At 44.0% G+C, this 15,903-nt stretch overlaps 1 protein-coding gene across 1 annotated transcript in view; it reads right to left on the bottom strand.

Moving 5' to 3' along the window:
• b4galnt4a (beta-1,4-N-acetyl-galactosaminyl transferase 4a) overlaps nt 1-15,903 on the bottom strand; it is a 168,598-nt gene that overhangs the window by 67,291 nt on the left and 85,404 nt on the right. Inside the window, exons 3-4 of the mRNA XM_047596454.1 lie at nt 10,732-10,830; nt 85-180 (exon numbers count right to left, since the gene is read on the bottom strand). Of these exons, the coding sequence (XP_047452410.1) occupies nt 85-180; nt 10,732-10,830 (195 nt within the window). The remainder of the gene's footprint in view (nt 1-84; nt 181-10,731; nt 10,831-15,903) is intronic.

Genomic DNA, 15,903 nt, shown 5'->3' on the forward strand with positions numbered 1-15,903 from the left:
AGAACTCGTTTAAAAGTTTCTTGTGGTGAGGCACAGATATTTAGTTTATTTAGAAATGCTGAATTCAAACACTGCCATACTTACGTGAGGGTAGAGAGGGAAGTGCAGGTTCTTCCTGAGTTGGGCTATAGAGGAGCCGCACCAGTCCTCAAACACGTGGAGGTTGGCCTGGCCCTTATACTGCAAACACACAATGACGCACCAGGTTAGTGCACACACTGATAAGAGCCTCAGTTATACAACACGGCATGTGCGGCAGTTCTTCCGCTGCTTCTTGAATTGTTGAATATGTAAGTTCTGGTGCACATCTCTCCACCAAACTGTAAAATCCAAACTAAGTTTCACATGTTGTCACTGTCCCAAATAACCGAAGAAGGCGACACAGCACAGCGCATCGTCGCGGGCGTCATGGGGGGAGTGTGAACTGAGCATGTCTGGAGCAGTTTGTCAGAGCTCATCCCCTGCCTATAGTCTGACATTTGTCTGAATTACACAGGGAAATCACAGGACACAGCAAGGACAGATGGTGAAACCAGTCTGCCCTGGGAGATGGCTTCCAGACACACACACACACACACACACACACACACACACACACACACACACACACACACACACACACTGCTCATACACAAGAAATGACGCCTCTTAAATGGGTCTTGTGTGTCAAACCATTTTGGAAACGCTGAGCTTTAGGTCAAAAACTAACCTTAAATATTAAAACATTGAGCATCTTGTGACAGTTGGGAAACTTTTGGCATTCATTCATTCATTCATTCATTCATTCATTCATTCATTCATTCATGTGGACGTCGCTAAAGCCCCACAATGCACAAAAATCCTGCGTTGTCCCGGGTTGTCACAGGTCTTTTTAAAGGGCTGCACAGGAGTTTAGTGGCTCAGCTCGTCTACAGCGTGAAAGGCATCCCGCTAAATTACACATTGATGTACCTGCCCGTCTCAGTCTGATTTTGTCACTGTGGAAGCTCCAGAGCTGTGAGAGCTACTCACTCAGATCAAAACAGATTAAAGTTTGGGTCCACTCCCATTAGATCAGTCTTCCCGTTGATCTCCCTGAGGCTTTTCTCTGGAGGGCACACACTTTTTTTTTCTCCTCCATTTCTTTCAATCAATCAAACAAGTCAAATGTGTAGCTACAGAATCGTTAATGGAAGAGCGTACGTGAATTAGCCCTATGTCACGCTCGGGAAATCCCACCGATCGGGGGAATTCTGATGTGACCTGCATGTGTTAATATACTGTGTTTAATATTGCACAAAACAGCAACGACGACCCATGTGGAAGTGCAAAACATTGCTGTTGATCAAGTGACCACTTGAGGCTCCAAAGGAGAGCAAATCACTATTCATGACAATTTTTTAACTTAATAATTTTTTTTTATTATTAAGGTTAAAATTTTGCATAATTAAGGGCGTTCCCACTTTGAGTGACAGGTGGTAGCCTGAGCTAACAGGTAGCGGAGAGTTGGGTGGGCAGGGCTCAATGTCCAACACAACGAGAGTGGGTGAAGTAAAGCTCATCCAACATGGCGACCACAAGCTCCGCCCACTTAAGGCTTAATTTTTGAGGTTCAGAACCCAACGGGTGATGACACGATGGGTTTGTCCATAGTATAAACAGTCAATGGTCCAGCAGTGTTCTTAAACGCGATGACGTATAAGAGGGAGGAAAAAAACACAAGCCCTCAGCTCTGGCAGTGGGAGGTCAAACCCACAACTGGTGGCGGTCTGAAAGCCCATTAGCGATAAACCAAGGCGGGTCGATCCTGGTCAGAAAATCCTGCGGAAAGGCACTATTTTCAGTGTGGAAGTGGTGTGAGACATGTAGCATCCACCTAGACCAGACCAGGAACCCCCCACCCCCATAGCAATGACACTCAAAAAACTCAAAAAAACCTCAAAAGCACAAATTCACCAGCTCCTAAACTGATCAAGGACCCTCACCTCCACCCATAGGACTCAAAGCCCCCCCCAATAACTACATAGTGTTATTAGACCATTCTCTGACGACCTACACAATAATCCTCAGCTTCATTTCCATACGTTCAGATGCACGGTGACACACACTTCCACAGCCTAATCTGCAGCCTCAGGAGGTTGTCGCCGTGATTAAAAGACCTGCAAACGCCAACTCTTCACACCGGATGATCAAAAACTGTATGAAGGCCATATATTCTACATGCATTACAGGATCCTCTAATGCGTGACAGCAGTCCCAGCAGGCAGCCACTGTAATGCCGCCATGGGCATTTAGAACATCACAGAGAGCCCGGGCAGAGAGACGGCTCTCACCAAACGCCGGGACGTTTCACTTGGTCGGATAAAAGCAAAAGATTCAACACTTTGGTCTTATTCTGCAAAATAAATTAAAAAAAAATAAATAAAGCACATCCACAAATCATGTCCTTTTATCAAGGCGGCTGAGACAGGGGGGTCTTTCAGGTGCTCGGCATCCGTGAGGAGAGAGGCTCTGATGGAGGTTGTCGTGCTCCGTCACTATCACACAGTCGTTCTCGTTTCTCATTTCTCTCCCTGACTTTGTTCGGTCGGCCGAGCGTCCGTCTCGCTGACAGCAGAACGGCAATTACGGCTCATGAATTAACCATGAGACCGTTTCCGTTTCTTTTTTTTTGTTTCGCAAACATATCTCCCCCGGACGCGGCGGGATTCCTGACATTCACATATCTGATAAACGCTCTCTCTCTCTGGCGGAGTATGACTGATTCACATTTAAAACAGTGAAAGGAAAGAGACGGAGAGGTCAACAGAATGAAATCAGGGGAAAACCAGAAAGATCAGCCAGAACGTCTGGTAGAGAGAGGAACAGAGCCATGGAGAGGTTAGAAGGATTTAACAGACGGGGCTAGTCCCTGTGTAAATATGCCTTATGTAAAGCTTTTAATAGATTTCCTGTGGGTTTTAAAAGCAAACCTTTTTGCCCCCCTCTCCCCTTTGCAAATGGCAATAAGCAGGCAGCTTTAAAAGTCTCTAATTATTCACACACACACACACATATATCACTGTGTAGAGGCCACAGGCTGTAACTTTCTGCTGGGGGGGGGGTATGGAGTCAGGTAACACAGATTTATTTTTTTTTCCTTTTTCCTCTCACCTTTTCAAACTTGAACTCACTCGTCTGTTTAACCCTCGGCTCGTTCAGCAGGTTTGGCCCCCGCCTCGCTGCTGTCGTGCCATTTGACTTCTCAAAGCCGTCCCACTCTCCCTAATGTTGTTTTACGTTGCCACTGACTTCTCTATTTCTGCCTCCACATCCCTCCATCTCTGCCTGGCACGCTGACAACCACTGTCAGCCTCCCCCCCCCCCCCCCTCCACCCTCCGTCTTTACCCTCCCTGAGCTCAGCTGTCGGCTGTCACTCCACCACGTTGTCTCTTTCTAACTCATTGTTTTTTTTTTTTGGTCTAACCTTCTCATTCCTGGTTTTGGAGCAAAGCTTTCGAGGCCTATAGCAATGAAACCTTTGCATTTATTTATTTATTTATTTGGGTGAGCATCTATGTGGTGCAGTCACATAGATGATTACAGACTACCATTATTTTTTCCCGTTATGTTATACCGGCACAATGGTGTGATTACACAGAACAGATTACGTCAGAACGCTGCGCCGCGAGACACTGTTTCAGACCGGACTATTTTCAATGCAGCGCTTAAATGGTGCAACTGTGTCACTGTGAAGATGGGAAGGTCTGAAAAAAGAGAACAAGAAGCCAAAAAAGGTGACCAGACATCCCTGATTTCTAGGGAGAGTCCCCATTTTGGATTACCCACTCAACCTGTCCTTGAAAAATGTCCCCAATTTCAGCTTTTTGTGAATGAGAAAAAAAAAATGTGACTACAGTTATTACGGTAGCTGGTCACGCTGCTATTGACATCACAGACATAACAGTTTAAATATGTTTAAATATGAATAAACATGTCAAAATAAATTAAACCATAATTGTCCCTGTTTCTTCATCTTGATAACATTTAATTTCTTTTTTATGTATTTTATTTCTGAGCTGTAAGTAAACATGTTTTACTACTAGTGTGGGATTATTCTACAATATTTACTCATCATCACTGTAAAATAGTCTATCCTCAGTCAATCTGCTGCATTATTTCATCTGTCAACCGGTAGAAAATGTTGTGAACACGTGATTATGCATGAAAAAAAAAAAAAATACCGTAATATCCCGTGATACCGTCAGATTATTCTCAAAATACCATGATATAGATTTCTGGTGACACAGATGCTGCTGCTGTTGTTCCTGCTCTCTTCTCTCTTCTTGTGTTCTCATTTACTGACGCGTGTTTTTGTTCTAAAACAAAAACCAGAGATACTCAGATGTCTGGTTCAAGCAGGTTTTCTGATTCTCTTCTCTGTTTGAATGTTTGGTCAGGAATACATTAAAATGTGCGCCAGCTGTCACTTGTCTAAAGAGTCATTTTGTATTTTAACGGTGGGCTTGATTTTTTTTTTTTGCACTTCTCAGAGCGTTTAGTTTCACAGGAAGCAGAAGTACAATATATAGGTCAGAGAAGGCCAGTATTTAAAAAGAAAAGAAGGCAGAATTATAGGCATCCTAATTATAGAACTATATAAATAGTTTATTTCCGTGTTCTGGCTTGTTCCTAAAACGTGCGCTTCCTTAAAAGATTCCTCTCTAAGATACTGACACCGAAAACAATCTGCACATACAGAACATCAGGAAGAGACACACGTGTTTAATTCACTCACTTTAAGATATAAGCATGCTTTTTTTTTTATCATTTAAATTGTCATGTAACTGTACATATATATCACACTGATCAGCCACAACATTATGACCACTGACAGGAGAAGTTAATAACATTTAAAGCATCTTGTGTCAATACAATGTTCAGGTGGGAAACTTTTGGACCTTAGGCCACTAACCTAGACACCAGACAGAATGTTACAACATATAATAAATTATAAAACACAAATGCATATTATCAAAACCTTTTGCAGTGTTTTCTTATGAACTTTATGGCTCAGCCACTGAATTTCTTCAGTTTATTATAACAATCCTTCTCATCTCTCATGTTTCCCAACAAATGTGCCACGTGCACATTGGATTTATCATCAATTTCTCCTAAAATGTGGTTGTCATATGCTCATTTCGTCGTTCCTCCACGAAAAAACATCTGATAATGGTGAATGGAAAAGGAGAATTCTATCTAGAGAAAAACTAGGGCTAAAAGTTCAGAAAACAAACAGACAGACAGTTAGCATCCACCTCCATCCTCGGAAACGGAAAAAAGACAAAAAACTTGAAAGTCGGAGAGGATTGATGCCTCTGGTTCTGGACAGCTCGCTGCCATCGGGTTAATCAAGGGGCTTTTTCGGGATAAAGTACGGGCAGGCTTTTCTCCAGGAGTAGAAGTCGGATGACACAGCGAGACCAAAGCAATGAAAAAAACAAGCTGTCACAGCGACAAAACTCTGACTGCCATTAAGAGCCGAGACAGAGACAAGCAATTAATGCTGTGTCAAAACTGAAGAGTGAGGTAAGAAAAAAAAAATGTGGCGGGGAAAAAATCAGGTGTGCAGGAGAGAGGAAATAAAACAAGTGACTGACAGAGACATTTAAACTAAAAGAGAGTAGAGATAGTGCTCCACACGAGACTGATCCTATCGGCCCTATCTTCCTCCTCAGACCACACGTTTCCTGCACATACCCACACTCCTGTCAGTCTTAGCATATCTCTGTCTACACTGCTCTCCAATATCTCCTCTCTCTCATCCATCTGGTCACACTTTCACTTTTTTTTCCTTTTTTTTCTCCTGCTTTATCCTCATCCTCTCTCCTCCGGGGAGGCTATCTGCCTTTCGCAAAATCTGGTGCAGCCTTCTGCGTTCCCGCTGGCAGCGAGGCGCTGACAAATGGCTGCTCGGTGCACCCGCTGACGAGCGCTCGCACCAACTGACACTGTAAATCCCTGCTGGACGGGAGAAGTGGGAGAAGATGTTCCTGGCGAAGGCACGCTGGGGTATATACGGTGAACTGGCGCTCTGCTGGATCCCCGAGGGGACACAACATTAAAGCTCACTGTTGATACGCCGTAGCATCCCACTGCAGTTTAAATGTAAGAATTGAATCACATACTGCCACTTCATGAGATACATCAGGATTTATAGGCGGCATTTGATTCAGAACGCTGTTTCAGACCAGACCATTTTCAATGTAACTGTGTCACTGTGATACGTGGTGAAGATGGAAAGGTCCGAAAAATGAAGAAGAGGCAGAACGAGAAGACTTGTGCTGACAAAAGGTGTCATGCTGGTTGTTTAGGCTTGATTTCTGTACCTGATTTTTGGGGACAGTGCCCGTTTTGGATGACCTGTTCTCCAGCTAAAGGTGTCCCCGAAATTTCACCCAATTTTAGCTTTTTATGAATGATACAAAAAAAAGTTGCGCATATATTACGGTTATTACGGTAGCTAGTCAGGCTGCTATTGACATTACAGACAGAGCAGTTTAAATATGTTTAAATATGAATAAATATGTCAAAGTACATGAAACCGTTATTGTCCCTGTTTCATTTCATCTTGATAACATTTATCTCTGACCTGTAAACGTCCCCAGATTTCCACATCAGTAGTCAGTGCTAACACGGGGCCATGCAAACATGTTTTACTACTAGTGTGGGATTATTACAATATTTACTCATCATCACAGTAACATAGTCCATCCGTAGTCAATCATTAATTGCATTAATTCCTCTGTCAACCAGTAGAAAATGCTGTGAACTATATAAATCTTTGATCATTCCACCCAGTGGTACATACATGTAGCTGCTACAGGGGCTAAAAGGTACAAAATTATATGCAGAGATGAAAAAAGAAGCATCTAACAAAGAGGAAAAGGAAGTTTTATATGATCTCGATTCCCAGCCTCATCATGTACTGTAATGAGAGTGTGTTTAATCGGCCATCTGTCCAACAATACTCAGTTATGCTGAAGATGCAACATGAAGGTGGTGGTGGGGTGGGTGAGGGGGGCGAACGCGAGATGGAGTAGAAGGTCTGAGCAGTTTCTGTTTCATGTAGAAATTAACGCAGTGGGATCTTGCATCCTCACCTCACGTTACTGGGGCACAAAGGAGCGGGAAAAAAAAATCTAACTCGTCCTCCCGTCTTGTGTGTTTTTGTGCGAGGAGACGGTTGTGACGACCCCAGTGAGTCATGTGTCTGTGTGGTGCCTCAGTATCTTCCTCTGCTTCCTACGACTGGTAAAACTACCAGTTTTCTGTCCTGTTGAATCGAGGCTTGGATATAATGATAAATCTGTAAATGTGATTAAATTCAAGTTGCTGTGACTTTTAATTGTTACGGGCCAGTGTGTGTGTGTGGCCTTGTCTTTTTGTTCTCATTTCAGGTACCGCCTTCCCCCCCTCCACCTCAATCAGCTGATTAGCTGATTGCCAGCTGTATTCTATAAAGCTCCTACCTGGGTGCGTCATGGGGAGAGTGATCCTGCAGCCAGCGTGTGCAGCGTGTTTGTTTCTGGCCGGCATTGTGGTGTCTGAACAGGCTTCTTCTTGGTTTATTGTATATTGTAAATAAATCCCTGCGATTGCAGACGGTCCTTGGTTGGCTTCTTTGGTTTGTTTTCTCCTTTTACCTCAATTGTTACCTCCTTGTGTTCCCCTAGACATTTTCTGCCCTGTCGGGTCGTAACATTAATGTATAAAACTAATATTAAATCTTCGGTGATATCACAGTGTTCGATGAGTTGAGTGTCTCTAAACCCTTTAAACTCCTGACTAAATAAAATGTGGCTCTAATTCTCTCTGGATCCATCAGATCCATCTGTCAGCGTCGCAGAAAATGACTTGACTCTTCAAACGTGGTTCATCTTTTAGAGTCTGTCTCGCTCTGTAACAACTCCACCCAAACACTAGTCGGTGTTGTGTGTTTATTGCCATTCGGCATCATTTTTGTTTGTGCTTCCTGCTCAACAATGACGACTGAAACGTTTGATGAAGTGTGTGACGAGTGTTTGTATCTCCAGAACTCCTCAGTTCACCGTTCCTCCGCGTGTTCTATCTTAATGGATCCAGAACAATCAGTTTGAAAATGTCGGAGATGGAGAAGCAGCCGGAAATAATGAAGTGGAAACACACAACAACCAAGTGGACCAATCATTCTGATGCTGCTCGGGTCTACGTAGGGGTCTGTGCTACAGATGGTATGCACTGACGTCTCTACCACCCGGGGCCACGCCCCCCTGAGTGGCAAAAACATGAACACAGAAGACTGACTGCTTTTCAAATCTGCTGGTTGAGTCAATCACAGAGCAGCTCTTCACCTTTTCTTAACTTAATTTTACAATTAAGACGCTATTAAAGCCTGTGATTCAAACTAATGCTGCTAATCTCCATGTTCATCTGTCACTTTTTGCCACTCAGTGGCCATTACCATGGCGACTTCGCTTGCTGTGACATCACAATCATACCCTCTATTGGTGTAGCTTCTGGATCAGCACAAACCGCCTGTTACTGTCTCATCTCCGACCCAACATCAGTGTCCATGACGTGCTGGTGTCCTTGACGGACAGCTGTGTGTCCATGCTAATCCACCGTGACCTCTGGATGAGCTCATCATTCACTGGACCTGCTGCAGCCGACACGGGGCAGAGCCACTCCGTCCTCTGTCTCCAGTCTGTCTCCACTCCATGTACAGATGTAAGGAGGAAAGTCGGCACACTCTCATTTTTGTTTGCGCACAACATTTTTCGCACTTGTGGCTTCGATGACGACTCGGCGTAACCTCTGCCAGTCTGCGACAGGCGCCATATGGCACCGCTCTACCTCCACCACGCGGAGCCTAGGCCCCTGACAGCGCCAGCCCAGTGGCCCCTCAGACCTCTACCATTTTGGCTGTGCACCGAGAAAACAAGCGAACGCTGGTAATTAGGACAGATAGCTGGTGAGGGAAGCAGAGGGAAGAAAGCCGCTGCTCTCCGTGGTTTTCTGACGAACTCGGCTGAGATAAGAGAGGATGCGAGTTTGATAGAGATGGGTTATTGGGATGGAAATACGCTGGATCTGCAGAATATTTAGAAACCAAATGACACGTCGCTTTATGTGTGGGCTGGAAATCATCAAAAATGAGCCTAATGTCAAGATATAGTGGGCGCAGATGTTGCAAAATTCATGTCCCTTTTGAGGATGCTTTCCTCTTTTCCAATCCGCTGCATAAATAAGAGAATATGTTAGGTCAATGAAACCATGTACACGTCTTTGAGTGCAAAAGCCTTCAGCGACTCCTAGAGTTTTCGCAGACAAAATGATCAAACACAAAACATGAGGGGGAAAAAATAAAAGAAGCTCATAATAAAGCGCTTCGCTCTCGCCGAGCTCCGCAATCCATTTACATTTGTGCAATTAGTTCAGATTCAGATAGCTTGTTTGGCTGTCGTCCTAGCTCGGCTGTTTCATAGCAATGTTACTTCTCATTTTCTAACGAGCAACCGTTTTAAATTATGCCAAAAGCATCAGCCGCATTTAGACACAGGCCCCTCAATATTCATGCAACAGATGTTTCTAGGGCAAGCCAGGCTGGAAAACAAACAAACCCATATCATGCACATGTGTCATCTCACAAAGCCGACATAATAATGTTGGTCACGTACTGCGACGTGGCGGTGGCGGCAGGATGAAATGGATTCAGAACGCGCGTTTGTGAACGCGTTTCAGGGTTATTACGCCTTAACGGACGATTCTGCATCTGATGCCCTGTGTCGTTTGGGAGAGGGCATGAAGGGAAATGCTCGAGACTGGCCGACAGGAAGCGTCCGCCAAAATAAAACCACAGGTGCTGCGACATTGTCTGCGTTCATCGCCTTGTGCAGACGGCATCACTGCATAAGTACAAAGCTCTGTGGGTGCAACAAGAACTCTGCAACGAATGATGGAGAAAAAATGAAATGATGCTGCTACTATTATTCACTACTATCCGTCTCATGCATGAGTGAATTCTCTGTTGTTGCCCAGTGTTCTGCAGAGATGGTTAAAAGAGGCATTTGGCGATGACTAATAAATCAGATTTTCCAGATTAGGGCCCACGGACACACACACATACACACGCAGCCCTTTAATTAAACTATACCGAACAGGTTACAAATCTACAGCCGCTTCCCTTATCACTAATCCACCACTTAATTGGCCTGTCTGCTGCTCCTTTTGTTACGGCGGCCGCTCAGACTACATCAGCGAGCGAGACGGAAAATAGAAACGAATCGCGGCGACTTGTAATCTTCACTCACAGGTGCTTTTAAATATAACCCGCTAATGGTTTCGGATTAAACATCATCATCCTCCGCGCACAATCGTTTATCATAATAACCGCGAGGTACAGTCCCTTCTTTCGATAATAGGCGCGTATAATGGCTGGTTCCTCTATCTGACTCGCTCTTGAAAAGGAAAAGGACAACTGAAAGAAAAGGAAAGTGAGACATCTGCGGCTAGATTGTATTTCTCAAAAGTGTCATTAATAAAAAAAAAAGTTTGGACAAAGATTAATCGCTGGTGGAAGTCGGCTGTGTGTGTCACTGGCCTTGTCTTGGTTTCAGCAGATTAATTACACAAATACCAAGGAACCTCGATATAATGAACGTGTTTGAACGCTGGAAGAAAGGATTTTAAGGAGAGAAAAATAAATGATGAGAGGAAGTGATTTGCATTACCTCTGGTTTCCATGGTAATTTCTTGTGGTGCTGACTGAGGAACCTGCGGATGTGGGTCTGGTCTTTGCCGTCAGCCCCTCCCGTGATCGCCTCGTCATCCTTGAGAAAACACAGCACAACAACAAGAATGCACTTAGTCCTCTTTAGTCTCAAAGTCAGTCGCTGCAGAGCGACGCCGCTGAAAGGGAGAGACAAACGAGTTGTGGTTTTACGTCTCAGTGGCTGAAGGCTGACGTTATCCATTCATCTGTGCAGCCAGACATGAATCAATTCATCCATTACAGAGGTAATCTGACTCTTTAGTCCATGAGATACACAATTAACATACATCAATCAGGGATAATAATATTATGACCACACGCCTAATACTGTGTAGGTCTCCAAAGCAGCTGTGAGTCATCAGAGAATGGACATGGTGGATCATCCTACAGATACTAGTGAATTTGGAGGCCGGATGCTGTTGTTCCATCCTGCTCATGTGTCATTGCTTTGGTCTGGTCTGGTCTAGGTGGGTGCTACATGTGGTCTAAAAGTTCCCCAGCACAACACTGAATTGTCAGAGGATATAAATATTTTTTCTGCCTGAAGGAAACATTCAGCGTCATTTACTACAGCGAGCATGACACACAGCTGAGAAACCCAAACACGTGAGGCACCAAGGAAACACAGGGTCATTTCTTCAGACGGCCACTTTTAATACCATGTGGAATTTTCTTGTCACCGCTTACTCCTCCTAATCCAGCATTTGGTCGGCTAAGTCCCTAATGTCCAACTCGCTCCAGCCATCCACCCTGCCCCGCCGGCCCAGATCTCCTCTCGGGGGGAGCCTGAACTCTCCCACTGATCTATAGGACTTAAGCCCGGTGCTCCGGCCAGAGCACCGCGGGGCTCTTTCTCTGTAGTCTGCAGAGGGCGATGCTTATGTTAATGCTGCGCTGTGACCGGCAGGGCAGAGGAGAAAGGGACGGCAGGTCCCACAAGCAACCAGGACTTAGAAGGCTGCAGGGCTCCTTGAGGAGGAACACGAGTCGCAGAGCTTTTAGCATCCTCCATTTAGCAGAGATGAAAAAAAATAGGCGCTCCTCCACCGAGACAAGCTGGAGGAGGCGCTGCTGTTTGCAGACGATTCAGGAGAGGAAAAAGAAAATCTTTAGACTGGAAGACGGACACGGAGCTGTCGGATGCACAGCCTTTGATAACGTTTTTAACTTCCAAGGGAGAGAGATGAAGGAGGACAGGGAAGGTAATGATGAAGGAATGTGACAGCAGTCACCCCTCCTGTCTGCCGCCGGAGAGGAGGAGTAGAAAGTGCCTGATGTGTTCGAGCACCGAGAGACTCGGCGGAGGACAAAGCATTCATACTGCATCAGCTGGTGTCTCACGTGAAACGGAGAAAGAAGAAGAAGCACACATGAAGCGTGAGGCCGGGCTCAGCGGTCATTAAAAAACAAAGCTGACTGAATTATGAGCGGTTTGAACAACTGGATCTGCAACTAAATGATATTTTTGTTGAAAAGCTTCCAGGCTGTGTCGCTTTTATTATTCTTCAGGAGATAACCCTTTATAAATACTACTGATATTATAATAAAATAAATAAATAAAAATGTGCTCATTAACAGCTTTCAATAAAGCCACTATTTTACTCCAACATCCAAGTTTCTAATTCAGGACTTTAGTGAAGAACAAAAGGACGACATAGTAAACTCATCTTCAATACATATTTTGATATATTTCCAGAAAGTATTAAAACTCCCACAGGTTCACCCAAAATACAGGTTATTACCTTTAGCAAAGTTTTTATCCAGGAGTCCCTAAGAGGCCTTGCTTTCACATATTTTTATTTTTTTCCCCATGAAAACGAGTTAATTTCCTGTTTTGTTGAAATCTTGAGTTATTCATCTCAGGGAAAACGCTCCGTTTTCTCATTTTGTTTTCTTGTGATCTCGATATATTTACTTTGAGAGAGTTCTGTCATGCTGTAACAGGGCTACTGTAAGATGAGCTGTTTGCTCTGTGCTTTAATGTTTTCTAGGTAACGATTATGTTTCTGGAGGTTTAGCTTTGTTTTCTCAAGATTTCGAGTGATTTATCTCATTATCTTGGTGAAACAAAGTTTCAAGATAAATAACTTGAGATCTTAAGAAAACAGGGGAAATAATATGTATGAACGTATGGCCACTTAGGGCTTCCGTAGTTGCATTGGACTATTTCACAATGATTACGACCAATAGAGAATAGTGATGTTCGATATCACCGGTTTCCTTTCTGATCCGATACCGAGTATAATTCAGGCTGGTATCGCTGATACCACTCCAATACTGATACTTTGTGTAAATACACCCAAATGTGTCTAGTAAATCTAAAAAACAAGTAGCATCTGTTTTTGGGTCTCTGTTTTGGTCCAGTATCGATAACAGACAGTATTTCTTTATGGTTGATGTGGAGACTCTCTGCAGAGTTTGGAGTTTAGACTGTTTGATTGGTGGCAAAACCGCACACACTCTGTGTCCTTTTTGTTCCTGCCGTGCGGTTTCCTCGCCAGCGCACTCAGTTTTCACTATTCAGACGGGTGTAATGTGTTTGAATGATGATTAAAGACAATCCATGTGGGTAAATGAGTCGGTATTCTGCGGTTACCGATTGTAACTCAAAGAGACAATGTTTTTTTTTTAGAAACGCTGCTCTGAAAGAACAAACTCTGTGCTGTAATACACGTGGGCAACGCTCGTCTGAAACGCTGCCTCAGCTCGATTCAAGGCTGCTGCTTATCGACTCGAAGCTGAACGGTGCAGTCGACTCACCGCCGGCCTGAGGCGGCGCCGCATCCTTCACGAGCTGCGCCCGCCTCTTTCCTCATATAACGTGCACTGACTCTATGCGGCCACAACATGTTGTCATCACTTACAGGCCACTACAAATACGTGCAACATTTCGCAAGGCTCATTATTTTTGCAGTTACACTCTCTAAGTCATAAAGCAGAGCCCAGTGTTTCTGGCGCGCGGCCCGGAACTGTGTTACTATGTTTCACTGATAATTAAAGTTGATTCTAAGTGGGACTTGTCAGATGGTGTTATCTATTAATCATTGTGTAAAACAGGGAATATCGGTCACGCCGATGCGACTGCCTGCTTTACAACACTGTTTACTACCTTTCAGACTTTTAGGAGAGATTATCTATAACAGAGTTACACCGATCTGGCATAACATTATGACCACCCGGACCTTGCCCTGCTCTTCGTATTTTTTTTGAGTTGTTCCTAAACCATTTTTGTTCGGTTTTAATGTTCGGTGCATCTCAGCAACGGATCGCCGCCACAAAGAGAGAAGGAAAGCATCACTTCATTACGGCTAAATGAGTTGTTTCTGGCGTGAGCGTGCATGGCAGAGCTGTTCATCTCAAAGGCACTGAGTGATGGCTTATCCGTCACCCATCCATCCCACCAGTCATTTCTCTTCAGCGGACGCCGGACGCCGGCCTCGGCCTCGCGGCTCATTCCTCGCAGGCTGCCCGCGCTCACGCAGCGCAGCTCGAATGAATGACCTTGCTGATCCTTTGCCCTGAAAAACAGCTGGGAGCAGTGTCCCAGAATACCAATGGGCTTAATTAATCTGCTTTATTTAACACAAACAAGCACCAGCATCTGTGAGGACGGGGTCGTCAGCGAGAGAGACGTCCGATTTCACAAATGTCTTTGTGAAAAAGTGAGTTAATAAGTAGAGTTAGGGCTGATCAAAAATGTATATCATATATTTTTCAAAATTCTGACGGTATCACAGTATTTTTTTCCCATGCAGAATCACGTGTTCACAACATTTTCTACTGTTGAGAGAGGAATAAATGCACTGAACTATTTTAATGTGATGATGAGTAAACATTGTAGAATAATCCCACACTAGTAGTAAAACAGGTTTGCATGGCACCGTGTTAGCACTGACTGCTCGAAGATTATTTATAGCTCGAAGATGAAAAAAAAAAGATGAAGTGAAGAAACAGGAACAATTACAGTTTCATTTATTTTGACATATTTAAACATATTTAAACTGCTATGTCTGTGATGTCAATAGCAGTGTGACCGGCTAACATAATAACTGTAATATGTGCGCAATTTTTTTTGTATCATTTATAAAAAGCTAAAATTGGGGAAATTTTGGGGACACCTTTAGCTGGACAACGGGTCATCCAAAATGGGGACTGTCCCCAGAAATTGGGGAACGTCTGATCACTCTAAACCGACACGACGCCTTTTTTTGTCTTCTCGTTCTGCTGCTTCTTCATTTTTCAGACCTTTCCATCTTCATCTTCATCTTCCATCCTCACAGTGACACAGTCGCACCATGTGTGTTTAGAAGCGCTACATTGAAAATGCTCCGATCTGAAACAGCGTCTCATGGTGCAACGTTCAATACGCTGTGTAATCAAATACACCGGTATATTAAAAATTCATATCATAACAAAAAAATAGCAGTATTCAGTATGAACCTGTACACCACCCAGCTGTAAGTAGAGTGGGATAATTAGATTATTTGCAATATTATGTTCATGTTAGCTGCAGTAGAAATATGCAGTAGGAATATTAGATCCTATGGAAATTCTTTGTGTTTCTCACGCTCTACTGTCATTGAATCAACATCTGTTCATTGTTTAAATGAATATATGAAGGTAAAGGCAAAGCGCCATTTTTCCGTGGCAGTCACAATGATCCATCACCAAGAGAAAAGCTCTGACGTTCCCATCGTCTCGGTAAATTACAGCATGGTTTTAAGGCTACTACGTATTCACATGCCTCACATTGCATCAGATAAGAATATGACAGACAAAACATTTCCAAACAATGTGACAAGATGCCACTGGCTGTAAGACCGATCCGCAGGGAGCAGGAGCAAAACAAGAGACGGGCGGGAAATGAAGACGAGAGATGGAAAGACAAAGAGTGGCAACAAAACAAGACAAACAAACAAAATGCGAGCAGCGGTGCAATAAAGACGAAAAAGGTGAGACAAGTCTGATAGTCGTGCACGGTGTGCTGTGTCAGTCTAGCCCTCAGAAATCCCTCAGGCGCAGTGAATGTCAGAAGGGATTGTGGACTTACAGGATCCCTTCTCCTCCTCCTCCGACCAGAGTCTGCCTGGTTTCAGAGCTGCTGCACAAAGCTCTGTTAAAGATCACACGC

Source organism: Mugil cephalus, chromosome 10 (genome assembly GCF_022458985.1).
Source record: "Mugil cephalus isolate CIBA_MC_2020 chromosome 10, CIBA_Mcephalus_1.1, whole genome shotgun sequence".
Lineage (NCBI taxonomy): Eukaryota > Metazoa > Chordata > Actinopteri > Mugiliformes > Mugilidae > Mugil > Mugil cephalus.